Source organism: Phodopus roborovskii, unplaced genomic scaffold (genome assembly GCF_943737965.1).
Source record: "Phodopus roborovskii unplaced genomic scaffold, PHOROB, whole genome shotgun sequence".
Classification (NCBI taxonomy): Eukaryota; Metazoa; Chordata; class Mammalia; order Rodentia; family Cricetidae; genus Phodopus; species Phodopus roborovskii.
The window spans coordinates 11,731,454-11,759,032 of record NW_026126485.1 but is presented as its reverse complement, the minus strand read 5'-3'; the positions used below and the strand labels follow the sequence as shown (position 1 = coordinate 11,759,032).

Genomic DNA, 27,579 nt, shown 5'->3' with positions numbered 1-27,579 from the left:
TGTTGTGGTGGTGGTGGTTGTTTTTTGTTTTCTTAATTTCAAGACAAGCTATGGAGACCAGACTAGCCTTGAACTCATAGATCTTGCCTGCCCCTCACTCTTGAGTGCTAGGATTAAAAGTGTGCACCACCACATCTGGCATTTAGGATTTGTTTGCTCTCTGATTATTCTTTTAGTTTTATCTGGACAATTTTCTCCATGCCCTCTAGCAATAAGCCTCAGGCATTGACTGACAACTTCTGATGTGGAGACCACATCAGACTTGAGCTATAGCACAGTTAGGAGGGTCCCTGCCCAGCATTCACAAAGTTCTGGGTTCAATCCCCAGCACCAAATAATCTAGACATGGGGAATAAGACAGGAGGATCGGATGTTCAAGGTCATCTCCACACCACAATCAAGTCCGATCGTGTCTGGGAAAAAAAAAAAAAAAAGGTTTAGGTGATAGAAATCCACAAAATAGGCTGGGTGTGGCAGCACATACTTCAACTCCCATCTGAGGGGTTGCCAACCCAGTCTACATAGTTCTAGGCCAGTTATCCCAGAGACATTGTCTCCAAAAAGGAAAGTCTACAAGATTTCCAATGTCAGTACAGAAGAAGTAATTTCTTTTCTCCATTGCAGTCAGAAAGGCAACACTAAAAAATATGAATATGCACTAAACACCCTGGCTGCAGATATTTGTATGTGAAGGAATGTGGCCGAGGCTACACCCCAGTATCACATACAACAATTCCACAACTGGGTGAGCTGCTCACCTTAATCAGGCAGCTTCAGATGCACACCTCCAGTTCTGAATGGCTCTGACAGCAAATCTCTCAACTCTGTGACAGATGTGCAAGCTCATGGAATACAGTGACCAGGCTCTGAAGCCTGGTGGAGGGAGGGAGGGGCAGCAGATGCACCGTGATGTCCCTCAGTGTCACTACTCAGCCAACCCCACTGAACTTAGGGATCCTTACAAAAATTGCCATGGTTCCTGAAGACCCAAACAAGGGAAGAACACACACACATGAAACCCAGCCCTTATTATGTGTGGCCAATTTCAGTCCAAAAATAAGCTGTAATTTGCCTTATTAAGAAGTTCAGAAGGGACAGGGGTTTAGATTTGGTCCTGACCGACTTTCCCTGTTTTTGCTGTTTGTTTGTTTATTGGGCAGAATTTCCCTCTGTAGTCCAGGTTCACGAGTCTCTTAACCTCAGCCTTCCTTCTCAGTTACCACGCTACAGTTCAGTGAGATTATAGGTGTGCCACCCGGTTTGTCTCTTCCCTGGGGCATTTTTATAAAGGCAGCTCCAGTGTATAAACATGTCACCAGGGCTGGGGGAAAAGAAGACCTGCCAAGTCCAAAAGAGAAAAGGAGAAGCGTCTTGGGTAGGGTTTCCACCAACGCCCTCAGGTCCAGCAGAGAAGACCTGCTGGAGGTGTCTCAAACTGCACCACAGGGAAGCTGGTGACTCAGGCATGCACTGCTCCAAAAGAGCTGCCATGTCCTATGGTGGTCATCCTGTAAAACGTGGCAGTGAAAACGCCTACCCTGCAGCACCCTGCTCAAGTATCCCCAAGGTGACAGGAAACCACCTCCGGCTTTGTCGTTGGATTCCATGGTTACATCTCAAGCTACAAACGTGGTCTGAGCAACATGCCCATTAGACAGCTCACCTCTATCCACCCCCATGGGCTCCTGGGCGCGCTGCCTAGAGAGGAGACATCTCCTTAGAGCAATTCCATCCGTCCGTTCCAGAGGCACCCTTCCCCAGCTAGAGATAGAACTGAACGAAACCTTCCCAAATCATTTACCGACAGCAACAGGTGGGGCTCGAAGGCAAACCGTCAGCACATTCTGTGCTCCGGGTAAATGAGTGCGCCTGTGTAACACCACCAGTGTGCAGTCGCCAAACTCATAGACCATCCCCAAAACCTAAGAGCCTGCAATCGAGGAAATGAGGGTGAACATGGAAATATTCAGAGGTGCAGAAAGATACGAGGGAGGAAGAGAGGGAGAGAAGGAACCTGAGAAGACTCAAAGAAAAGGGGCGGTGGCGACAACGGCCGCGCCCAGCAGCAGTCGGGCGCCGGGTCCTCTCAGCCTCTGGGAGGCGCTGGCTCCGTGATCTCAAGCCAGGCCGGGCACACTGGAGCCACAGCGCCCCTGCAGCCGAGTCCGGGAGACGCAGCCCGCCGCCACCCCCGCCTCGCCCCGCCGGCCGGCATGAGTGCGCTTCCCGCAGAGGGGAAACGGCACAAAGCCGCTGCGCACACAATGGCCGGGCTCTGCACGCGGCTCAGTCTGCAGTCTAGCCCCCCGCGCAGCTGCACTCACTTCTGGGCAACGAGGGTCGGTGATCGACAGGCACCCATATCTTCTGCACCCGGCTCTGGGTCAGTTCCAAAGGCATTTTCGTAGCTGCACTCGGCGACCCACCACCCCGGGAGAAGAGTCTCCGACTTGGGGAGAAGAGCAGTTGCAGATCCCCCCGGAACAAAGGACAGGAAGGGTGCGTCCGCCTGCACGCGGCTGGGCGCTCCCTTGCGCTGCTTTGGAAAACGTGCTTTGTGCGAAGTCTTGGAAGATCGCCTGAGCGGAGACACGAGACGGATGAGATCGGCGCGGGCTTGAGGCTGTGCGCACCGCTGGCTGGCTGATCCGCTCTGTTCAGAAGCTCAGGGATGCTCCAGCGCAGTGACAGCCGCGCTCCCGCCACCCAGCACTGCCACTAGCTCCTCTCTTGCTCTATCGAGATGCCACACGCACTGCCCGGCCTTTTAAGATCTGACCGGTAATGCGGCGCGTCAGCCTCGGGGCGGGCCGCATTCTTTGCGTCCCAGCCCCCTTTCACGTGGAGGGAAGGGTGGGCAAGGCCAAGAAACAGCCTACTGCCGCCCCCTGCGGGCGGGCGAAGGCAGCACGCTCTGTTCCTACAACCCAGACTGGCTCTTTTCGTCCTCTTACTCCCCCAAGCCTATCCCCTAAAGGCACCAAGCACCGAGTCCCTAAATAATTGTAGCCACTTCCCTCAGCTGGGCTTTTAAGGGAGCAGGGACCTGGTAATGACCGATGTGGTCTGTCGTCAGCATCCCCCCCCAACCTCTCACACACACAGCTGGTGCTAGGTGAAAGCATCTCGAGATGCTATGTTTAAAAACTATCTATCTACCCAATTGGCCTTTCAAGCAGTGGGGCCCCAACAACGAGCAGCACAGTCACAAGCTTTAGGGGTCGGGACAGTCCATGAGAAGACCCAGGTCAGAACTGCCTCCTGTTAACACCTGTGCGTCATTGCCCACTATGTCCCCTGACAATGCTGTCACTGCCATCTCCGCGCACAGGCACTCCCCCCCCCCAATCCCCTAGAAACCTGTTTGGGCTGTGCTGCCACCCTCTCACGCAGTCCCGCTTTGCTGGGCACTTGGAGGGGACAAAAAGGTAAAGGAAATTCGAAAGAAAAGGAACTTGGTGGTAGAGTGGAGCAGTTGATATCTTCATTTTTCCCTTTCAACTATATTCCAGAGATCTTTCTCCCTGCACGTAATGAATAAAAAGTAGAGCCCATTCCCACTTTCGTTACCGGACAACAAACCGAGGCTTATAATCGAGGGGTAGCCAGATCCTAAATTCATATCGGTTCCTCCCGCACACCCTGCCACTTTTAGTTGGATGTGAACATGTTCTCTCTTCCTTTCCCGATATTCGCTCTTTGCATAGGCTGGTGATACATGACAGGCCTGCAGTGAACTGCCAGAAGCCATTCATTCAGTGACAATCGGGGGGTCTTTTGGCAGGGAGTCGTGACACTTTAAATGTGCCTTTAGCGAGCGAAGCCTCGGCACAGAAGCGCGCCCTGCCCTGCCTAGCGGCGAGCTGCACACGTCGCGATGAAGCTGGGTTGTGATTGGAGGCGCTCGCGGAACCCCACACTGCAGTGGAAAAGTCTGCGCAGAGGCTGCCACACGTCGCGCACGTCCTGCATGCTCTGCTGGGAGGGCGCCGGCTCCCAGGCGGCGGGCGCAGCTGCTCTGCTCCCAACCCAGCCTGCCCCGCCCGGGACCTCCGCCTTCTCCAGCAGCCTGGAGAGCCCAGGAGACCTGGATGGAGCGCAGTCTCCCACCTGGCTAATAGGCCTTAGAGACCTCCAGGCTCTGACCCCCATTCCTGCACCCCACCCTCCCAAACCACCACCACCCCCCAGAGCCTGCCCCCGGCCCCAAGACAGCTTTGCTGACCGACTGGTGTCTGTGTTCAGGCAGTTGTTCAGAAACCCGGTGCATTGCACTTGAACTTGTTTTTCTGCAGTGAGAGCAAATGCCAGAGGTGACACCCTAGAATGCCCAAGGGAGAGTCCTGCTCCCCTCCTGAAATATGAGTGGACTGGCTGACAAGGAAAAACATCGAGTGTACGTGTCTCCGGGAAGGATCCCCCTCACTGAGTTTGCAGGGTGCAGAGCTGGAAGCAGGGGATGGGTGAAGGTGCATCCTTGCCAGGAGATATTCCTGATCCCCAGCAATTACAGTGCACCTGGACACATGTTAAAATTTCCACTGGTTTTGTTTGTTTTCTTTGTTTGAGACAGGGTTTTCCTATGTAGTTCAGGCGGGCCCAGAGCTTGCTTCTTTATGACCTGGTACTACAGGACTGTGCCATGTCCTTGGCTGCCCACTTGAGACTTTGCAGACAGACCTACAAGCCAGTCAGTCCAGTGGCATTCCTTCACCTCAAAGTTCAGGAACAGACTGCTGGGAGTTCATGGAAAATAAAGTGGGAATGGCACCAGTAGAGACCAATCTTCTATTTTTTTTTTAGCTTTCAACATGTTTAAATCTCTTCTTCTTTTATTATTATTTTTGTTAGTTTACTTATTTTACATCCCGACCACCATCCTCCCCTCTTCCCACTCCCCCTCCTCCCATTCGCCCCCCACCACCTACCACTCTCAAAATGGGGCAGGTCTCTTGTGGCCTTTAGCAAAGCATGGCATATCAAGCAGCCATAAGACCAAGCACCCCCTCCTGCCCTGTATTCAGGTTGGGCATGGCAATCCAGCATAAGGAAGAGGTTCCCGTTCCCGAGAGCCAGTCAAAGCACCAGGGACAGCCCTTGCTCCCATAGCTGGGAGTCCCACATATAGGCCATCTACACAACTGTCACATATATACAGAGGGCCTAGGTGGGTCCCATGCAGGCTTCCTGGTTGTTAGTTCAGACTCTGAGTTCCCAAGAGCCAGATTATTGGTTTCTGTGGGCTTCTTGCCATGTTCTTAACCCTACTGTTTACTACAATCCTTCCCCCCTCTCCTCAAGACTCCCCAGCACAGCCCAAGGTCTGGCCATAGGTCTCTGAATCTGTCTCCATCAGTCAATGGATGAAGGCTCTCCAATGACAACCAAGATCATCACCAGCTCCACATCTGACAGAAGGCTAGCCTCTAAAATATATAAAGAACTCAAGAAACTAGATGTCAAAAAACCAAGTAATCCAATTTTTAAAATGGGGTACTGGCCTAAACAGAGAATTCTCAACAGAAGAATCTCAAATGGCAGAGAAACACTTAAAGAAATGTTCATTGTCCTTAGTCATCAGGGGAAATGCAAATCAAAACCAATGAGATTTGACCTGTCAGAATGGCTAAGATCAAAAATACAAATGACAGCTCATACTAGAGAGGATGTGGAGCAAGGAGAATACTCCTCCATTGCTGCTGGGAGTGCAAACTTGTACAGCCACTTTGGAAATAATATGGCTGTTTCTCAGAAAACTGGGAATCAATCCAACTCAAGACCCAACTATACCAATCTTGGGCATATACCCAAAGGATGCTCAATCATAGCACAAGGACACTTGCTCAACTATGTTTATAGCAGCTTTATTTGCAATAGCCAGAACCTGGAAGCAACCTAGATGTCCGTCAACTGAAGAATGGATAAAGAAAATGTGGTACATTCACACAATGGAGTACTACTCTGCTGTTTAAAAAACATGACATCATGAAATTTGCAGGCAAGTTGATGGAACTAGAAAAAAACAAAAAACAAAAAACAAAACATCCTGAGTGAGGTAACCCAGACACAGAAAAACAAATATGGTATGTACCCACTCGTAAGTGGATATTAGCTGCAAAATAAAGGATAACTAGGCTATAATCCCTAGGCCCAGAGAAGCTAGATAACAAGGGAGTTCATGGGGGAACACCCAGATCTCCCTCAGAAGGGGAAATAGAGGAGATCTGGTTTGACCAGGGGCCTGTGGGCATGGGATGGGAGTGGACAGAGGGGGAAAGTGCTGAGAGAGATGACTGGAAAGGGGAGGGAGCTTTACAGAGTCAGGTAGAAGCCTGACACAAGGGAAACTTCCAGGAGTCTACAAAAATGTCCCCAGCTAAAGACTCCAGACAGCAATGGATGTATATCCTGAAGTGGTCATCTCCTGTGATCTGATTGGTAACTAAGGAGATGTTTAAATCCCTTGATTTAAGGTCAGCCCTCAGGCAGGTGGCAGCTAAGCAGTCTCAAATGAACACTTTCCCTGCCCAGGTGCTAACAATGTAGTGAGTGTCCAGAACAAAGACTAAGTTCTCCAGTCACCTTTGCTACCAGATAGGCAAGAGGAAGTTGACTTAATCCCCCTAGGGTTCCCTGATTCCTAGGTGTAGATGGAATGGGAAGGACACAGCCAAACTCATTCTTGTTTCTTGAGTCTTTTGAAGTGGTCAGCTTGCAACCATAGGTAAATGAGCATAAGGTAAAACTGCTTCAATATGATACTCCTTGGAAACAACCTGGCTGCAACTGCATCCAAAAATCACCTCTCGATTGCTGTTTAGCCATCCTCCTGACTCCTTTTGTTCTACAAATACACCCTTATCTTTAGCTCAGAGTGGCCCCCCTAAGGCTCCACAAACTCAAATCTCCAAGGTGGATATCATGAACTCAGCCCTTTAGAAGAAGCTGCCAAGAATTTGAACATTCTTTAAGGTGGCATTCTTATTGCCAGTCAACTCCAATTGGTAGGGCTGACTGACAATTTCCCTTAAACTCTTGGGTTACAATCTAGACCCCCGTGAAGGCCAAAAGAAACTACTGAACAATCTAGTCCATATTCCACAGCCCTCCACCCCTTGTTTATGGGAAGGAATAAAGGGGAGATTGGAGATTAGAAAGGTCAAGGAATCAAGCCAAAGACCAAGGAAGGAAGCAGTTAGGAAGATAGTTTGCTTGTGGATGGTTTGTTCTGTTTTAGAAGGAGAGTCTCATGTAACCTGGGCTGGACTTGAACTCCATATTTAGCCAAGAAATTGCAAGCATGAGCCATCATGTTTGGTTTATTTGGTACCAAGGACAAAAACCAGGATTTCAGGCATACTGGATTAGCACTCCATGTACTGAGCTACATCCCCAACACTGCGTGCGTGGGTGCATGTATTGATGACATATTTGGCAAAGATAGCTGCCCTCTCCCAGGTGGTCACATTATAGACCTACTCCAACCCAGGGTGCTGAGTGCAACCCTAAGCAAATGAAGACTGTTCTGTCATTCAGTCCTTTCACCTGGGACAGTTAAGAACAGAGAAAGGCTTCATCGTGTAAATGAGACACTAGCATGGCAATTACCTAAAATGTTACCCTCACACTCATAACCCACCAAACACCTGCTGGATTACTCTGTGTAAATTCAGTGAGCTGGGTCTAGCCTTAGCCAAACAAGAAAGAAGTACTTTTCCTCCATAGCCTTTGTTCCCCTTCTCTGGCCAGTGTCACCTAACCCTCACCAGTGCTGCCAAGATGTGGCTATCAACAACAGCAACGAGCAACTCCATTTCCTTGCTCTTGTACCAGCTACTTAGAGTTAAATGCCTAAACAACACTGGTGCCTACACCTCCTCCCCAGGGAAGGAGGGATGGAGGTAACAAGCTCTGGCAGGCTGTGAGCAATCTCATGCCACTAATTAGACCCAAAGTGTCACTGTTTGCTTGCTTGACAGATCCCAACTATGAGAGAGTGAAGCAAGACATCAAATAAACAGCAAAACCAAACCTTTATGTCCCCACCCATGGTCCAACGATGAGGGAAGGTGACTTTTTGTGTGTTTTATTTTTGCAGACAGGGTTTTTCTATGTTAACAACCCTGGCTGTCCTGAACTCCCTTTGTAGACCAGGCTGGCCTCAAACTTCCAGAGCTCTTCCTGCCAGGTGACTTTTATTAATGAAATATTTGTAACTTGCATATGAATGGAAATAGAGATTGGAGGATAGCTGCATAGATGCCATAGGAGGTTTCAAAATCCAGTTCATAGGTTATATGTTTAGGTATCTATTTTCAAAACCTGGAAGTTGCCAGGCATGAGGGACCACTATCGTCACCCCCACATTCAAAGAGGTGGGGACTAGGAGATCAGAAAGTTTCCCTACATGCTTGGTGGCACATGCCTGTAATCTTAGCACTTGGGAAGAAGAGGAAAGCAGATCACTGTGAGTTCAAGGTCAGCCTGGTCTATGTAGTGAGATTCTGAAAAAGAAAAGAAAGAAAATGAACATCTCCTTAGACTGTATGGAAGTCAAAGGCCAGAATGGGCTATGTGAGACCCTGTTTCAAAGTGTGTGTGGGGTGGGGAAGCACACACTGAGCTTTGAACCACAGTTAGAGGAGAAATGCAAACAGAGACATAGATAAGAGATGGATGGGCGACGAGAATCTGTTTTCCATGAACCTACATTGAGAGGAAAATCCATTTTTAAAAAGGAATTCCTTGTTTTGTAAATGTCTTTACTTTTTTCTTCCATCTGAGTTAAATGTCTCACTATTAGAGAGTGAAGAAGGTCCACTGTGGTCACATCCTGGCTCCAGATGAATCAACTCAGATTGTGCAATTTACACTAGTCCTACCAGGGTTAGGGATCACCTCAGTGGGTGAGCACTTGCCTAACCTGTGGGGGTGGGTGGGCCCATCAAACCCATCAATGTTTCCTTGTTTTTATTATTGAGGGGGTGATTTTTGTTTTGTTTTTGAGTGTTTTGTTTTGTTGCTGTTTTTGACTGTTTCTTACTCTGTAGTCCAGGCCAGGCTGATCATACTACCTCAGCTTCCCAAGTGCTGGGATTAAAAGAGCCCCTATATCTGCCTTTTGTTGTTTATATTTGTTTTATTTTAGTGGTGGTTTTTAATTTTTTGTTATTGTTCTTTTAAAGTTTTTAGATTTATTTATTATTTTATGTATATGAGTTCCATGTGTGTATGTAAGTACGTATGTATGCATGTATATGTACCATATGTGCTCCTGGTGCCCTTGGAAGTTAGAGGAGGGCTCTGGATCCCCTATGACAGAGGGTTGTGAGCCACCCTGTGGATTCTGAAAATTGAACCCAGGTCCTCTGCAAGAACAAAAGTGTTCTTAACTGTTGAGCCAACTCTCTGGTTTTGAGAGACTATATCTCACTATGTAAGTGAAGCAAGCATGAATCTCTCTCTCTCTGTTCTGCCTTGGCTTCCTGAATGCTGGGTTACAGGTCTACACTGCCTCATGCCACTCTGCTATACTGTTATTCATTTACTTATCTGGAGTTCTTAGAGAAGGTTCCTACAGGCCAGGTGGCCTTGAACTGTCTATATATCCGAGGATGACACTGAACAATCTCTCTCTTCCCTATCTCTCTCTCTCTCTCTCTCTCTCTCTCTCTCACACACACACACACACACACACACACACACTTTTATGTGTGTGGACATGTTGCTTGCATACATGTGTGTGCACTCACCATATGGGCACAATGACCACAGAGTCCAGAACTGGAGTCACAGTTGATTGTTAGTCACACACAGGGGTCCTGGGATCTGAAACATCTGGAAGAGCAGCCAGTGCTCTTAACCACTGAGCCATCTGTCCAGCCTGACAGGGCAGTCCTGATTCTACTGCCACTACCTCCTAAGTACAAGGATTACAGACACATGCCTGCACGTCTGGTTTATGTGGTGCTGGAGACTGAACCCAAGAAAACTTTACTCACAAAAAACAAATGCTCTACCAAGTGACCTACATCCCTGTGGCCTGGGTTTTGTTCTAGATTTTGAAATTTGCTCATGAGGTACAGCACAGACTGGCCTTAAATTCAAGAGCCTGCCTCAGCCCCCTGAATTGTAAAATCAGGCCTCATCTTTTTTAATGACACTCTTCTTGGATCCATGCTAGTAAAGCTTTCTGTGGGTGTTTTGTGTGCTGCTTCACACATCTGTGTTCAAGGCCAGCCTGGTCTACAGACGAGTTCCAGGACAGCCAGGGTTATATAGAGAAACTCTGTTTTGAACCGTTCTCCCCTTGGGGCGGGGGTGAGGAGGAAGGTGTTATACATTCAGAATAGTCATGCTTCTCCAAAATGCAATGTTTTTTTTATTATTATTTCATTCAGTACTTTAGTTTACTTTTATGTGCATTGGTGTTTTGCCTGCATGTATGTCTGTGTAAGGGTATAAGGTCCCCTAGAACTGGTGCTACAGACAGGTGTAAGCCACCATGTGGCTGAGAATTGAATCCAGGTCCTCTGAAAGAACAGTCAGTGTTCTTAACCACTGAGTCTCCCAAAATGCAATGTTCTATAGTTCAATAGCAGTACTAGACCAATGCTAATCTCATTTTGATATTTTACTAGAGCTACATAAGATGTCTCAATCAGAGGAAGCTGAGCAAAAAGGTCATGGTACTCTGTGTGCTATTCTGCAAACTCTTGTGCATCTATAGTTATTGCAAAACAAAGAGATATGTTTTTGGTGTTTTGCTTTGTTTAGGTTTTGTTTTTGTTTTTGAAAGGGTCTCACTATGTAGGCTCAGCTGGCCTCCAGCTCAGCCTACCTCTGCCTCCTGCGTGCTGGGATCAAAGGCATGCACTACCATGCCTGGCTAATAGCTAATTTTTTTTTAATGTTTGTAATGAGTGATAACTTATTCTGTTCAAATCCCAGGAAGAAAGCACATATTTGTGTGGATTCTGACACCGAGAGGCTGGACTTGACAGAATGTTAGTGAAGAACTCTGTGGTCCCAGGGGTAGTGGCACACATCTGGAATGTCAGCACTTTAGAGTGAAATCATGAGGACCAGGAGCTCAAGCCTGGTCTCAAACAAACAAACAAACACAAAATTCATGTGGCTGTGTGATGGCAATTCCATGTGTTGACCACAGCACGGCTTTTTGCAAATGACATATATGTATGTGGATGGGTGAACAGAATTTGAATCAATGTTGGTGCCACCCCTGGGGAAATCCAGGTGTTGTGTAAGTCTCCCCCAAGATTAAAACATTCAATTCTAGCCCGGGGTGGTGGAACATGCCTTTAATCCCAGCTCTCTGGAGGCAGAGGAAGGCGGATGTCTGTGAGTTTGAGGCCAGCCTGGTTAACAAAGCTACACAGAGAAACTCTATCTCAAAAAATAAAATAAAATAAAATACCATTCAATCCTGCAGGGAAGCTCTTAAACATTATATATATATATATATATATATATATATATATATGTGTGTGTGTGTGTGTGTGTGTGTGTGTGTGTGTGTGTGTGTATGTATACATATATACATATATATATACATACATACATACATACATACATACATACATACATCTTCAGGAACTCCCTGAAACAGTCAAAGGCACTGTTCCCACTGCACAGAAGGTTCTCAGACAGACAAGCTGTGATCGGGGGTTGGGGGAGAACTCTGAAAGGAGAAAAGCTCCAAAGAAGAAACCAGACCAGCTGCCTGGAAGAAGCAGAAACTGAAAAAGAGATTTAGACCATCTGCAGCACCTGGAAAGGACACTCTCCAGCCTGTCAGCTGCCTGCAGGCTAGCAGCATGCTCCAGGTTCCCAGCTCTGTGAACTGTCAGCCAAGCTGGGCTGGGCCTTGGTGATGCAGCTATCTTTGAGTTGCTTCTGTTCCTGTAAGTGGCCCCTCCCCCATACTCCTGTAAGTAACTTTAATATAACTCACCAAGTTGGACTTTGATGGTGTCAGTACGGTTTGTCATGGGGAAGTTCCCTACCTGGGCTAAGTTAGACGTATGTGTTGTGTCTACCGGGGAAAAGTTTTATCTTTTTTTTTTGGGGGGGGGGAGTTTCGAGACAGAGTTTCTCTGTTCTCCTTTGGAGGGTGTCCTAGAACTCGCTCTGTAAACCAGGCTGGCCTCGAACTCACAGAGATTCGCCTGTCTCTGCTGGGATTAAAGGTGTGGACCACAGACGCTTGGCTCCGGGAAAAGTTTTATCATCCAACACTGGGGCAGAGTGGATAGTGGATGTTGGTGGGGTAGAGTCCATCTCTCAAGTTTGAGGTAGATCTCTGGAGACAATCAGTAGTTCTGTAGTCTTCCCTTCTAAGAGCAAGCTTTAAAAAGAAACAGTTGCAGAGGACTCCAAGAGACATATGTGGAACATGGCACATAAATCGGGCAACCCAGGTTGGGGTGTGCTTCAGCTGGCAGAGTGCTTATCTACAATGCACAAAGCCCTGGTTGCAACCCCCAGCACCATATAAAACAGCCGGTAATCTCAGCACTGTGGAGGTGAGGACGGGGATCGGGGTCCAAGGCCATCCTTAGCTACACAGTAAGCTTGAAGCTAGTGTAGGCTACAGGAGACACTGCAAAAAAAAAAAAAAAAAAAAAAAAAAACAATGATATAAGGGTCTGTAATCCTAGGGCTTGGGAAGCTGAGGCAGAAGAATAATGAATTCAACGACACCTGGCTGAGCTATGTAGCCAGGCTCTGGTTAGGAAAAAAAAAAAAAACAAACAAACAAACAAACAAAAAGTTCTGGCAGCAGGCGCAGGCCAGTACTTGGAAAGTTCAGGATCAGGAGATTAAGGACTAGTGGTTTGAACAAGAACGGCCCCCATAGGCTCATACATTTGATTGCTTAATCATCAAGGAGTGACACTACTTGGGAAGTGTGCTGATACTTTGTGCTTTAATAAGGCTTGCCTGAAGATCAGAGTGCAGAGCTAAGCCAATAGGTAACTACAGAGGCCCAGCAATGGTGGCACACGCCTTTAATCCCGGCACTAGGGAGTTGGAGACAGGAGTGATATGGCTGGGCAGAGAGAGAAATAGAAGGCCAGAAGAGACAGGAGCTCATTGCATTCAGTCTGAGGATTCCTAGAAACAGGATTACCCATTTGGTCTGAGGATTGGGGAGAGGTAATAAGTCTCTCTAGTGGCTGACTCCTTTACTTCTCTGATCTTCAGGCAAATGTTACTTGTTAAAGAGCAAACAAGATATCACCACAGGGAAGGATTAGGAGGTATGACCTTATTGGAGGAAGTGTGTCACTGGAGGTGGGCTTTGAGGTTCTAAAAGCTCATGCCAGGCCCAGTGTGTCTCTCTTCCTGCTGCCTGTGGATCTGGCTATAGAATTCTTGGTGACCCCTCCAGCACCATGTCTGATGTGTGTTGCCAAGCTTTCACCATGATGATAATGGGCTGAAACTGAAAGCCAGCCCCAATGAAATACTTTCTCTTATAAGAGTTGCTGTGGTCATGGTGACTCTTCGGTTATAGAACATTGACCAAGACTCTAGTGGATTTGAGACCAGGTTGGGCTACATGAGACCCTTTCTCAAAACAATAACAACAATAATTCTGCTGCAATGAAAGGCAATTTTAGGCATGGTGGTAGCTTAGGCTTGTAACCCCAGAATTTGAAAAGCTAAGGCAAGACTGTCACTGAGTTTCTGGCCTGTCTGGGCTACAATGGGACTTTGCCTTCAAAAAGAGGAGGAAATGAAGGGAAGGAGGAGGAAGGAGATTACAATGAGAAGGGGGAGACAATTCCAGGGACTCTAAGTCTTGCAGGCTGAGATACTTTACTATTATGATCCAGCCTCAGCCCATCCGCAAAGCTTGCCCAGCAGGAATGGAAAAGTGGAGGAGAAACTATGCATGATACCAGGCTGGTGAGATGGCTCGGCCAGGAGGTGAAAGCACTGGCTCTTTGCTCCTGGTCCTAAATCTGTGTTGGAAGAAGAGAACCAACTCCAGAAGTTGTCTTCTGACCTCCACACCCACACACACACACACACACACACACACACACACACACACACACACACACACACACACATTCTCTCTCTCTCTCTCTCTCTCGATGTATGAGTGCAGACTGGGGGTGGGAGAAGTCACAGTCAAGTCAACTGAAGTTGTCAACCCAGGCCTAGGAAAACACCAGCTGAAAAACAGCCCACCTTCTGCTGAGTATGGAGAAGTGAGTTCCAGCACTGCTCAGAGGGATTGGCACTGAGAAAGTAGGGGAGGGCACTGTGTCGCAAGGCCTGCCTGCTTGTGCCTGTGGTGCAAACACATGCTGTGGAGCAACTCCCAGCTGACAAACAGGGCTGGCATCCTTCCCCTGATCTTCGCCTTGTATGATTCTTACTTCTCCCAGTGGAAAACAGCCTAAAAATAGAGCTGGATCAGGAAAAAAAAAATGCAGGTTTTGGAAAGCAACACTCATTAGATGTTGGAAAACGTACTCCAGCTGGACTGTATAAATGTGTAATGTTTAGAGTAGAGAACGGGACAGTCTGGAACAGCCAGAGATAAGAAAGAGCCTGATCGATTCTGCATGGTGACTTTTAAAGAGAGTGTAAAGAAATCAATATATCTCCAGAGAAGAGCTATCGGGTTATGCCCTGTGAGAAGCAGATCAAAATCTAGATGTAAAATACAGAACACGTGGCTCAGTAGGTAGAGTGCTTGCTGGGAATGCACCAAGCCCTGGTGGTCTACCTCAGCACTGTAGATGCCGGCCACGGTGACACGTGCTTGTGATCTTAGGTAGAGGCAAGAGATTCAGAAGCTGGATGTCATCCTTAGCTACACAGCAAGCTTGGTAACTCATGCCTGTGATCTTATCACTTAGATCTCCATGAGTTTGGGACCAGTATGGGCTACATAGTGAGTTCCAGGTTAGCCTGGGCTACAGAGAGCCTATCTCAACACAACACTTCCCCAAAACAATAGCACTGTAGCTAAAGGAGCAGCTACTTAGAAAGACTCGAGATCTTATCTTCTGCATGTGGAGGTCAGAGAGCAACATTTGGGAGTGGGCTCTTGCCTTCCACCACCAATTCCTGGGGCTGATCTGAGGCCAGCAGACCTGTGTAGCATGTGCTTTGACCTGCTGACCCACATCACCAGCCCCAGGGAGTTGTGTCCATTGTGCTGTGCCGTGACCAGACATTAACTGCCAGTTAGACAGTACAAAGAGAGGTGCATTTGGGGGAAGAGCAGCAGTGGGCTGGAGAGATGACAAGCATCTACCCTGTCACCATCCCCATGTCATCCAGGTCACAAAAACAGCTGGACGTCAAAGCAGCTAGTCTTCAACCAGCCCTGAAAATGAGGGAATCTATGATTTCTTGGGCGGCCCCTTCCCACCTCAACCTCAGACCAGTTCTATGGCCTGAATAAGACAAACTTCTGCTCTCAAGGATTCTTTTGTCTTTGAGTCCATGAGTACAATCCAGAGTGAGTCCGGGCATAAAACTGCTGACTGAGCATGCAGTGTCCATCACTTTGCATCTCTGTGACGAATATCCAGACATGAACACAACAAAAGGGGAAGGGCTTATTTTAGCTCCTGGTTCCAGAGGCTTTAGACTCTGATCAGCTAGATCCATTGCCTAATATGGGTCAGCTTGGTCCTAATGAGATAGTGTCATGAGTGAAAGCCTATGGTGGAGCAGGACTGCTCACCCCATGACAGACAGAAAGGAATCAGAGGGACAGACAGAGACATAGAGAGATCAGAGAAACAGAAATATTGTGGGGGTTGGGGACACAACACACCCTTCCAGGACATTCCCTGGTGATCTCCCTCCTCCTACCAGGCCTCACCTCCAAATATCCCATTAATGGATTGTTAATCTATTAGTGGATTATTCTGTTGGTAATGTCAAAGCCCTCGGGTCCAAACATCTGGAAATAGCCTTTAACACAGGAGCCTTAGAGGGGACCTGAAGATTCAGAAAAAACAGTAACACAATTGACTACCTCAGTAGTCAGGGTATAGAAGTCACTGGGTGAAACCTTCCTTTGACAAGCCCTTTGAAAAGCAATGACTCTGAAGCCGTCCTTGCTGGTAGGTGGGAATTCACAGAGGGAAATATGGGGTTCATACACAAGTAGAATTAATACAGTTTCCATTTCTAATTTTTAAAAATTTATTTTAGTTTTCTGAGACAAGATCTTATGTTGCCTAGGTTGGCCTTGAAGTCCAGACAGTCTTTTTTCTACCTTCCCAGTAGGAGAGGGAGTGGGGAGGAAGTATGGAGGGAGGGTGAAAGAGGCATTTGCTATTTGCACATTAGTTTTCAATGCACCATTACACAGCTCTTACATATGAATAGCAAGGAGGCACAGACGGCTAGTATTCATAGAAAGATAAATAAACAAACAGGTTGTGATATATGGAGTTCATAGACCATTACTCAGCCCACAAAAGGATAGAGCTTAGATAAGCCTCCAGGACATTAGGCTAAGCTAAATAAGCTAATCACAAGTGTGAGTGATTCACCTTATCTGAGATACTAAAGTAGACTGATTTGTTAAGGCAAAGGATAGAAAAAATGGTAAATGCCAGGATCTGAGAGAGGAGGGAGGATGAGGGGAGAGTTTCGGTTTTGCCACACAAAAAAATGTTCTAGAGCTCTGTTATACAATGAGGTAAATATACGTAAGCCCACTGACATGAACACTTGAAAATTTTAAAGGGAACAATTCTGCATCTCATGTTTTCACCACACTATAAAACTTTTAAAATTACTTTTTAAAACATATATCAATACGTCATTTAATATGATGAAAGGTGTAAGACACACAAGAGAGGAAAGACAGTTCTACAAGAAGACAGGAGTTCCCCAAAACTATGATCCTGAATAAAAGTCTCCTATCTGCTAAAATGTGTTTGCCTTCTATAAGTACAGAACAATGGTGGGAAACTGGAAACTTCAGCAGTCAGCCTGTGAGATAAGGTTCTAAATCAAACTCATTTTCCTGGTTTTTATCTGAACACTTTGTTTTTGTTTGGTCTCACTTTTGGTTTTGGTTTTTGGTTTTGGTTTTGGTTTTGATTTTGATTTTATGAGACTGGATCTTACTTTGTAGCCTTGGCTAGCCTAGAACTCAGTGCATACATCAGGCTGGCATTGAACACTCAGCAATATTTCCTGTCTTCAAACTCCAAAATGATAGGATTTCAGGTGTGAGCTCTAGTGTTTAAGCCTCTCCTTGTTCTGAGGAAATATGCTCTGAAGTGTTTAGAAGCAGAGAGATAGGTAGGTGGATAGACATATGGATAGACAAAAAGACAGACAACATTAAAAATTAAGAGTAGCATGCTAACATTTGAGGAATCTGGGTAAAGGCTACCAGAAATACTTCGCAACATTTCAGTAAATCTGAAGTTATTACAAAATGGAAAGTTAAAACTTGAAAATGTTAAAGTTCATGTGGAGTACAAGATGTCAGACTCTTCCTCCACTTGGGATACCTTCAGTCTCATTAGAATTCCTATGGCTCATGAATGAACAATAAACAGAGATATCTTTGATGTTCAATAACCAATCTTGAAGCCTGTAATCTCAGTACTTGGTAGGCTGGGGCAGGAGGATTACTATGATTTTGTGCTGGTTAGTTTAAACTGTCAAATTGACATAACCTAGAATCACTGAGAAGAGAGTCTTGGTAATTATCTAGATCATGTTTGCCCATGGGTATGACTGGGGGGGACTGTCTGATTGTTAATTGATAGAGGAAGATGCAGCCCCTTGTGGGCAGCACCAATGCCCTATACAGAGGGTCCAGAACAATGTAAGACAGGGGCAATCCAGCTGAGAGCAAGCAAGGATCCATTCATTTATTCTCTCTCTACTCTTGACTATGGATATGATGCTTTAATTCTTGCCTTAACTTCCCTACAATAATTAGCTGTAACCATAAACCAAATAAGCCCTTCTTTAAATTGCATTTTTTGTCAAGATATTTTATTGCAAGAACATAAATGCAAGTAGAACAGAGTTTAAGTTCATCCTAGGCTAAACAGTAAGTTCCAAGCTAGCCATGTCTAGATCAAAACCAGAAAAGGCTAGAGATTTATTTCAGCTGGTTGAGTGCTTGAATGCATACACAAAGTCCCAGGGTCCTGGTATAAGAACTACATAGAAAGTGGCAAATGTCTGTAATTCCAGCACTCAGAAGCTGAGGCTTAAGAATCAGGAGGCCAAGGCTAGCCTGGCCTATATGAACTTGTTCACACACACACACACACACACACACACACACACACACACACACACACACACAAAAAAAAAAAAAAAAAAAACAACTGAGTCTATAGCTTAATGGTAGAACAGCTAGTTATCATGTGCAAGGCCCTGAAGTGTGGCTAATATACCCAGCAAGAGTTCATAGGAAGAAATGGATTTTGTCTTTGTCAGTGGGTATCAGTTGCATATAGTTCCTTGGTTAGGCGTGGCCCCTTGTCCCCTTTCCCCTTTCAGTACTGGGACCCTGCCTGTCTTGAACCTGTGCAGACTCATGAAAGCTGCCACAGTCTCTGAGAGTTCATATGTGCATCTGTCCTGTTGTGTCTGGGAGATACTGCTTCTTTGGAGTGGAGTCATCCATAACCACTTACAATCTTTCTATATCTTCTACATAGATCCATGGTCTCTAAGGGGAGGGCTCTGATGAAGACATCTCATTTAGTGTTCTAAAATCTCCCAGTTTCTTCCCATTTTCCAATCATTGGTCTCTGTGTTAGTTCCCATCTACTGTAAGGAGACACTTCGCAGATGAGAGCAGAGTGAGGCAGTGATCTTTAGTTATAGGAATTATTAGGAGTCTATATTGCTGTGTTTCTTTAGCAGAGTAATAGTATTAGGTTTTCCCCTTAAGCCCATGACCTATCTAGTCATAGGTTCTTGGCCACGTTAGCAGCATCATGTGTGGGTTCCATCTCATGGAATGGGCCTTAAAAGGACTTTCTTTTGGTGCTGGTTAAACACTTTCTTATAGGAAAAGGATACTGAAAGAGACTGGGCATTCACTCACCATCCATTCTCCTCCTCTTCCGTACTAGAAGAATTCTGGGCAGTGGGCCAGCTAGGAGGCAACTTTTGTCCCCTTATTTGCAGATAGGTGTGGGTTGTGACTCAGTCTGGCCAGGAAGTTGAATGTGGAAGTGTCACATGGATTTGGGGAGAATTGTCTTCAAATGAAGAAGCAAGTGCCCCTCTGTCTTTTTCTGCTTCCTCTGATCGCCCAAAGCACTCTTGTACATGCTACCCAGCTTATATGGTGTAGTGTAATAGTCAGTGAACGGGAAGATGGGACAAGCTCCCTGCCACTGTGATGGAAGTAGACACCACCGGTTCCACCCATCAAAGGTCTTTTATAAATTGCTGCCAGCAAAATGCCAAGTCCAATGAAATGTTTTGTTTCTCCTTTTCCCTTTTTGGTTTTTCAAGGCAGGGTTTCTCCATGCTTTGCAGACCAGGCTGGCCTTGAACTCACAGACATCGGACTGCCTCTGCCTCCCGAGTGCTGAAATTATAGACATGCAACCCCAGCACCCATCACCAGAGCTGAGCTCTGAATCCCACCATAGGTCTAGTGACAACAGCAGACAATAGGGAAGACCACAGGAGGCACAGAAGCCACTGTCTTACCTCTGGGATGGCTTCTACTTCTATATTTCATTCTCCCCAGATTTTTGAGTTGTTCTGTGTGCATGTGAGGGATTTTTGTTTGTTGTTTACTTTAAAATGCAAAAGACTATTGAACTGACAATTTCTTTTGTTGTTGTTGTTTTGTTTCTTTTCAGGGTGGTTTTATCTATGCAGTCCCTGGCTGGTCTGGAGCTCACTGGCTGGTCTGGCCTCAAACTACAGATCTTTCTGCCTCAACCTCCCAATTTAATGACAAATATGGGAACTAGGGAGATAGTGCAGTGGATAACAGCAGTTGCTGAGTGAGCATGAGGATGAGTTCAAATCCCAGCATCCACATGGCCGAAACAGTGAGATGGAGACAAGGAGGATCACTCGCCAACTGCCAGCCTACCTCCAGGTTCAGTGAGAGACCCTGTCTCAAGGGAATAAAGTAGAGTGATAGCACCCCTAAAGACTTGAACAGAGGTACCCACCAACACATACAACACACATGCCAACACCACATGTACCTCTCTCTCTCTCTCTCTCTCTCTCACACACACACACACACACACACACACACAATGAATTACAAGTATATGTTATCATGGTCATTTTTAACATATTTTGGCCTGAATTTTTTTGTTGTTGTTTTGTTTGTCAATGTTGGAGTTCAAATTCAAGGCCTTGCACCTGCTAGGCAAAGAGTTTTACCACTGAGCCACACCTTTGCTCTCCAATCTTGGTCAAAGTATGTTTCCAGAACACAATCTGAGCCCCCACTTCTGTTAAATCACCTGTAACTGATAAACATCTTGGGAGAAAGACCCACATAACACTTAAGAAAACACACATGGCAGCTGCCTGCTGGAGCAGCCCACCTGGATGCCTCCGGAGTGGATCATTAAAAGGGCTAGCAGTTGTCTCTGTAATCCTCACCCAAGACCTTGTAAGCTGTTGACAGTGCTGTGTCCACAGATCACCAGGAAAGCCACAGGCTGTACTCCAGTCATCTGAGTTCTCACAAGAGACCTGCTAGGAAGCAAGACTTTGGCCTCCTGGCTATTTAATCACTATTTGTTGTTGTTGTTGCTCTGGCCTCAGTATGTTGAGATCAATCCACGCATGGTGGCGCACATCTGTTATCCAAGTAACCAGCAGGCTGAGCCAGGAAGATTGCTGTGAGTTGAAGGCCAACCTGGGCTACATAACAAGACCCTGTTTCAAAAATCCAAATGAAGTGGGCAGGGGGCGTGTAAATCAGTTTGTGGAGTGCTCACCTGACATAGACAAAGCCCTGAGTATAATCCCCATCATATAAATCAGGCATGGGGGGGGCAGACCTGCCGTAAAGTCACCCTCAGCTGTACTCAGCTCAAGGCCACCCTAGGCTACAAGAGCTCCTGTCTGAAAGATAAAAATGGCTGCTTGGTTTGTTGGTTTTGACAACTAAAACTGAGTCAACCTGTGAGAAGACTGGACACATTCTTAGGGCACCAAGTTCCTTGGGACTTTCCAGAGAAATCACCGGCTATAGACCCACTGGAAGTCCCCAAGAGGAAGAGTAGGCATGGCTGGGAAGGACACAATCTCCTTCCTAAGCAAGGAGTTGTCTGAGCATGTCTGCTCTATGGATGTGTGTGCTAGCAGAGTCTCTGCAATTCTATACCCAGAACCTGAGACCATAGAGTGTGTCCATGAGAGTCCACAGTGCACTGGCTGCACCTGCTACAAAGCAAGTAGGCTCCCTGGAGAGTTGGAAAGTGCAAGGCACCAGCTCCACCCTCTGCCCTCCTATCCAGGCCTTAACAAGACTCCTGACCTGGCGGCAAACTTCACCCCGATTTGGGCAAGACCCAGTTGAGTCAGAATGACATCTCTCCCCAAAACCAAGGCTCTCACTTTTGGCCAGCAGCAGCAGAAACAGGAAGAACAAGGCCAGGATGGGCTACATCTTGCATCATAGAACCAAGGCTGAATTTCTGAGCTCCAGACTAGCAATTGCTGCTCTGCCTGCCCATTGTGCTTCCAAGTGGAACACAGAGCCATGGCATAGAATCCCAGCCTGTGAAAAACTGGGGAGCCAAAGGTCCAACCTTTGAGACTCCTAGTTACCTCTGCTGTAGAACTAACATAAGGAGCTGCACCAGCCCAATCCACCCTGCTCCTGTCCAGCACTGGATAAAAAGCAACTTGCTTCTGCCCATTGGCTGCTCTTCCTTTCTTCACCATGAACCTCAGGCCCTGTCCTACTCGCCACTATGCTACAGATGTTGGGAGTCTTATGCCTTTCTATATACAGGCTTTCAGCCTGAGTATATGGGAAATTTGGAATATACATATGTATGTGTGCGGGGAATGGGGACATGTAGAGGCGAGGGAGAAAGGAGTGAAGACTGGTAGGTCTCTGGCCAGAGAGACAACCCTTGAAGGAAGAAGATGGAGCCAAAAGCAAGAAATGAGGAAGCCAGAAGCTAGGGACCAAGACTGGTTTTGCTCATTTGTTTGGTTTGTTTGTTCTTTTGTTTAAGACAGGGTCTCTCTATCAAGCCCTGGCTGGCCTGGAATGAACTGTATAGACCAGGATTCCCTAGAATTTGTGGAAATCCTCCTGACTCTTCTTCTCTAGTGCTGGGATTATAGGCACACAAGCATACTTAGCTAGGACTCCAAATTCATCTTCCATTTTGCTGTAATTCTTGTACTGGTGTTTGTGAATACACAGGCATAACATTTATTGTTAAAATCATCTTTAAGCATACAGTCAAGTGGCATTGAGTATATTCACATCTTTCTGCAACAACACATCTCCACCATCCATCTCTGGGACTTTTCCTATTCCCCAGCTGACACTGTGTCCCCAATCCAACTCTACACCCCTGCCCCTTCCAGTCCTTGTGGGTTGATTAGGCTTCATTATCAATTTGGCTCTGAATTACCATGGAGACACTGTGAGGCTGTTTCCCAAAACAGTTAACAGAGGAGGGAGACTGTCCTGAGTGTGGCTGGTCCCATCTCCATGGACTGGGGTCCTAAACTGAATTTTAAAAAGGAAATTAAGCCAATAGCCAGCATCCCTCTCTCTCTGCTTTCCGACTACAGATGAAATACAACCATCTCACACACCTTCAGCCATGGCCTTCAATCCTCAAACTGAGTGAGAATAAACCCTTCCCTGCTTGTTTGGTTTTTGTCAACAGTGAGAAAAGAACTAGTAAAACTTACTTATTCAAGTCTGACCATGCCACCACCATGCCAATGCAATTGTTTTTAAAAAGCTGAGTAACTAGAATGATTTGAATGTCAAGAGGCTGATTTTTGCTCCCAGTTCTAGGGACAGAGCCCAGGGCCTCCAGAGTACTCAGAATTCCTTGCAGCTGAATTACATATCCTGTTTGGGAGATGGTCACATGCCTGGCTGTCACTCCAGTGACTTAGCAGTTATCTCAAGACATATAAATCTAGAACAAACACTGGATTTGAGCACTCTGCCCCTGAAGCTGGCACCTTTGATTGGCCCTGCTGGGCTTCTTTGTAGAGGATTCTGAGCCTCTGTCTTCTGGCAGCCTGCAGAGTGTGTGTGTGTGTGTGTGTGTGTGTATGTATACACCTACATAGCTGACTTTCTGATCTCCCTACCTTCAGCTCCTGAGTACTGAGATGACTAGTGTGTCATTATGCCGCTCTTGGGATTTAACAGGAAACTTCATGTATGCTAGGCAAGCACTCTACCAACTGAGCCACATTACCAGCCCTGCCAGCTGGCCTGTTCTCTACTAGCTCAGACAACAGTATCTCTGCTTGTCTCTCTCCATGGCCTTTGCTCCTTCATCTGCTTCCAGAGTGTACAGACTGAAGGTCTATAGGGATGGATTTTGCTGGTCTTCACAGCAGCCCCTTAATTGTGCCCACAGATGGTAGGTAACATTCCTCCTACTTGTTCTCTAGGTACTTACTGGGAATTTCCCAGAACCCTCTTGCCCTTAGCTTCTTCTCTTACAGGCATGAATCTTTCCGCACTGATGGGAACAAGTCTGGTGAACATCAGAGAGGTAGATTTTGTTTCTTTCAAAAAAAGGGGAAAGGGATCAGACTAGCCTTTACCTCCTATAGGTCCTGCTGTCAACACCTTCCAATTGCTAAATTATTAGGTATTTTTACATCTTAAAATAAGATGACGCCAACAACATTATAATTCCATATACTTGAGTGAGTTCCTGAACTAAATACTTAGTCCTCTCTCCATTGCAATAATTCCAGGTACTTCCTAGGCAAATGGGATGTTGGTACACCATATGGGAGTTGTGGGTGTCCATAAAGATGGCAGCACTCCATCTTAGCACAGGGACAGAGAGTTCAAAGCCAAATCTGAGATGTGGATACTCCTGACTGTCAAGGCTAAGGAAGGAGAAGTTGAATCTGAGGTATGGCTACTTCTGACCTCAAGGCTAGGGAACAAGAAGTTGGAGCAAAGGGGTGGTTACTGAATCCTTGGAATGATTGAGGAAGAAAAGTCTGCTTGTTCCATATACCTGTTTGTTCCCCTTTTTGGTTATGGTATATAAGAGTGGTGAAAAATAAACTGATGGCATTTCAGTATTGACTGATCTGGCCTCCTGACCTTTATTCTGTCTCTCTGTCTTTCTTTATTATCTATAGCTAGCCTTTCCCTCATCCACACTCCCTCACTCACATATGGACTTGGGGCCGCTCCCATTGCAGCCTGCAAAAACTGCTGCCGACAGGGAGTGGCTGAGATTGTAGTGATAGAGAGGGGGTTGGCATGGCATGTAGATGCAGCATGGCTGAAAGATAAAGTCAGGCACAGTGGCTCCCAAATATAAACCTTCCCTCGAGAGGCTGAGGCAGAAGGTCTGCCGTGAGTTCAAGACCGGCCTGAGCCATAGAACTGGACCCTGTCTAGACCTGATGTACAACATAAAACCTATCTGGCATTGGTGTTGGGTCAGATAACCAGGTTATAGACCCTAGGGGAGAACTACTATTATTCTGGTAAATGGGCACAGTATTAAACTGACTCCTATACTCATACAATAGTGCATTTCTCAATTCTCATAAGAGAGGACATGTTTTGTAGTAGATCCCACAATGTGTCAAAGTGCAGAGAACAAGAGACTATAAGCACTCACCCCTAAAACTTAGGACATGTATATCACCTACCTCCTCCCAAGGTTGGGGAATCAATCATTGCAGAAGAGGGATGAGAAAGGACCTGTGAGGCGGGGGCAGCAGATGACTACAGAGAAACAGTGTTCTGGGACACAACAGGGCAACTGCATGTATGAATTCACAGCAATAGGTGGCATGTACAAGACCTTCACAAGCTCAAGCCAAACCAAATCCCAGCATGGAGAAGGAATGTGAGCATGAAATCCCACCCTACATAAAGAGCAACTGGGAGCTGCCAGAAGAGGAAAAGTCCATTTTCCTTAAGGGCAAGGCTCCTTGTAAGTCCACCATGTTCCAGTGGAAGGCTACACATCTGAGAGGACATGGGCTCCAGCTGTACTACATGCGTTTAAAAATAATAATAACAACAACAACAAACAAGAGGACGCACACAAACTTGGGTAAGTAGGGAGGTAAAGGTGGATTCAAGAGGAATGAGAGGGCAAATATGATCCAAATACATTGCATGTATGAAATTCTCAAAGAACTAATAAAGAATGAGAAAAAAGAAACATTAGGCAGAAAGAAAGGAGAGGGGGAGGTGGGCTGGGGAGTGAAATGCCTCCATCTCCTAGGAATTATCACCATATGAAGAGCAGCTTGTATTTCTCCTCTCTGGAAAGACACATTTACCTTATGTCTGAGAACCAAGAGACACAGCTGCTGTGTGCACAGAACACACAGAGAACCTGAGCCAGGGTTAGCCTTACATTCCTAATCCTTCTGCCTCCATCTCCCAAGCATCTACCACAATGCCTTGCTCGGTTTCTTTCTACTCTTTTTTTTTGTTGTTGTTGTTGCTGCTGTTTGTTGTTGTCATTGATTTATTTTTGTTTGCTTGCTTATTTTGGAGGGAACTATGACAGAATCTCACTTTGTAGCCCTGACTGGTCTTCAAGTCACAGCAATCCTCCTGCCTGAGTCTCCAAGTGTTGGGACTACAGGCCTGAGCCACCATACCCAGCTTCAGGCTTCTGCTCTCCACCAAATCTGCAGGGAACCCAAGATCATGGGTTGGAAAACAAGCCCAACTAGGCTAGAGCCTTGGCTGGCAAGCTACAGATAGCTCTGGGTCAAAGGACCTGGGAGATGAGCCCAGGATACGGAATCCCTCACCCTGCAGAAATTGAGCTGGATGCAGGTTGTCCCCTGCCACCTGGTGTGACATCCTAGCCAAGTGCACCCAGGTTTCTGAGGCAGAGGGAAATGGAACTTGTTTATTGTTTACGGATGATGGCTTTTCTAAGAACCCTGAGGCTGGATTAAGAAACAAGTTAAGGGTAGACAGGGCAGGTCAGCCAAGTGTCAGTTTCCTTTTGTAAACAGGCCTCGGAGAGTAAAACAACCTGTCTAGAGATATGGTGGGCCAGAATGAAGAGCACCAACCCTCTCCTTTGATATGAGAATGTTAAGATCAGAGGGATCACTGGGGAAACAAAAGGCCCTTTGGAGAAAAGTCGACCTGGTCAAGCCTGGGGGTGAACTTTTTCTGGAATGTTCTTAAAGTCACCAGATCTTAGCTCATAAGTTTCTTTCATAAATTATCTGTATTCTATTGTCTCTACGCTGATTTGTTTGTTTGTTTGCTTGCTTTTTGGTTTTTTGAGACAGGGTTTCTTTGTGTAGGCTTTGCTATACTGGAACTCCAGTTCCCAACACCTTTATTTATTTATTTGCAGCATGGACTCTCTATCCCAGGCTGTGCTCACACAGGCTGTGATGACTGTGGTGGTTTGAATAAGAATGACCCCCACAGGCTTACATATTTGAATGCTTAGACACCAAGGGCTGGCATTATCTGGGAAAGATCTGAAGGTGTGGCCTTATGGGAAAAAGTGTTTCACTGGGGGTGAGCTTCAAAGTTTCAAGAGCCCAAGCCAGGTCAGGTGTCTGTCTGGTCCATTTTGTCCATCTGTCTGTCTCTCTGTGTCTGCTTATGAATCTCAATGTAACTCTCAGCTACTGCTCCAGCTCCATGTGTGTCGCCATGATCCCTCCATGATAATGGACTAAACCTCTGAAACTAAGCAAGGCTTTGACTAAAAGTTTGTAAAAGTAAGAATTGCCTTGGTCACGGTGTCTCCTCGCAGCAATAGGACAGTGACTAAGACAGTGCCCTTAAGCTTTGATCCTCTTGCCTCCACTTTGCAAGTGCTGAGATCATGTGTGTGTTCATTCAGTGCTGGGCATGGAACTCACAGCTCCGTGGTAGACAGATATCAAGGGGACTTACATCTCCTCCAGCCCCAAGCTCAACCTTCTAGATGAGTGAATGTCTTCATCCTGTTTCCCCACAGACCACAAGGAGACTTTAAGGGAACTGCTGACGGTTTAATATCTCTACAGGTGACTCATGGTGTAATGTCTCTGATTCCCGTACTCTTGCTCTAATACAGCGTGCTGGAAACTGGGCTTCTCGGGCTTGACCACAAAGGAGTCCATTCCCATTGACCCCTAGGTCTCTGGAGGGAGCCAGGAAACTGCTGGTAGAGGAACCGTCAGGTCTGCCTAGTGGCAGGGCATGTCACCAGGGCATTCAGGTGTTTACCTGGGGAATGTCTTATCTGGACAATGTAAACACAGAAGGGAAGAGTCACATTTCCCAAATCCAGGATGTGTCAAACTAGGTAAGCTGGGGATGGGTGAAAGATGAAAGTAAAGCGCCGAGATTTTCTTGGTGCTTTGTCAGGCCTGCCA

The 27,579-nt window shown here is 46.4% G+C and overlaps 1 protein-coding gene across 6 annotated transcripts in view; it reads right to left on the bottom strand.

Annotated features, from left to right (window-relative positions):
• The window catches only part of Pfkfb3 (6-phosphofructo-2-kinase/fructose-2,6-biphosphatase 3), an 82,771-nt gene that overhangs the window by 27,269 nt on the left and 27,923 nt on the right, over nucleotides 1-27,579 (bottom strand). For 2 of the 6 annotated variants that reach the window (XM_051194824.1, XM_051194822.1), the window contains exon 1: nucleotides 2,325-2,652. The exons of 1 other annotated variant lie outside the window; for it this stretch is intronic. In XM_051194824.1, coding sequence (XP_051050781.1) covers nucleotides 2,325-2,400 — 76 coding nt within the window. In that variant the 5' untranslated portion in view covers nucleotides 2,401-2,652. Of the gene's footprint in view, nucleotides 1-2,324; nucleotides 2,654-27,579 lie in introns of those variants that run through there. 3 more of the 6 variants (XM_051194826.1, XM_051194827.1, XM_051194821.1) reach the window with 2 other exon arrangements.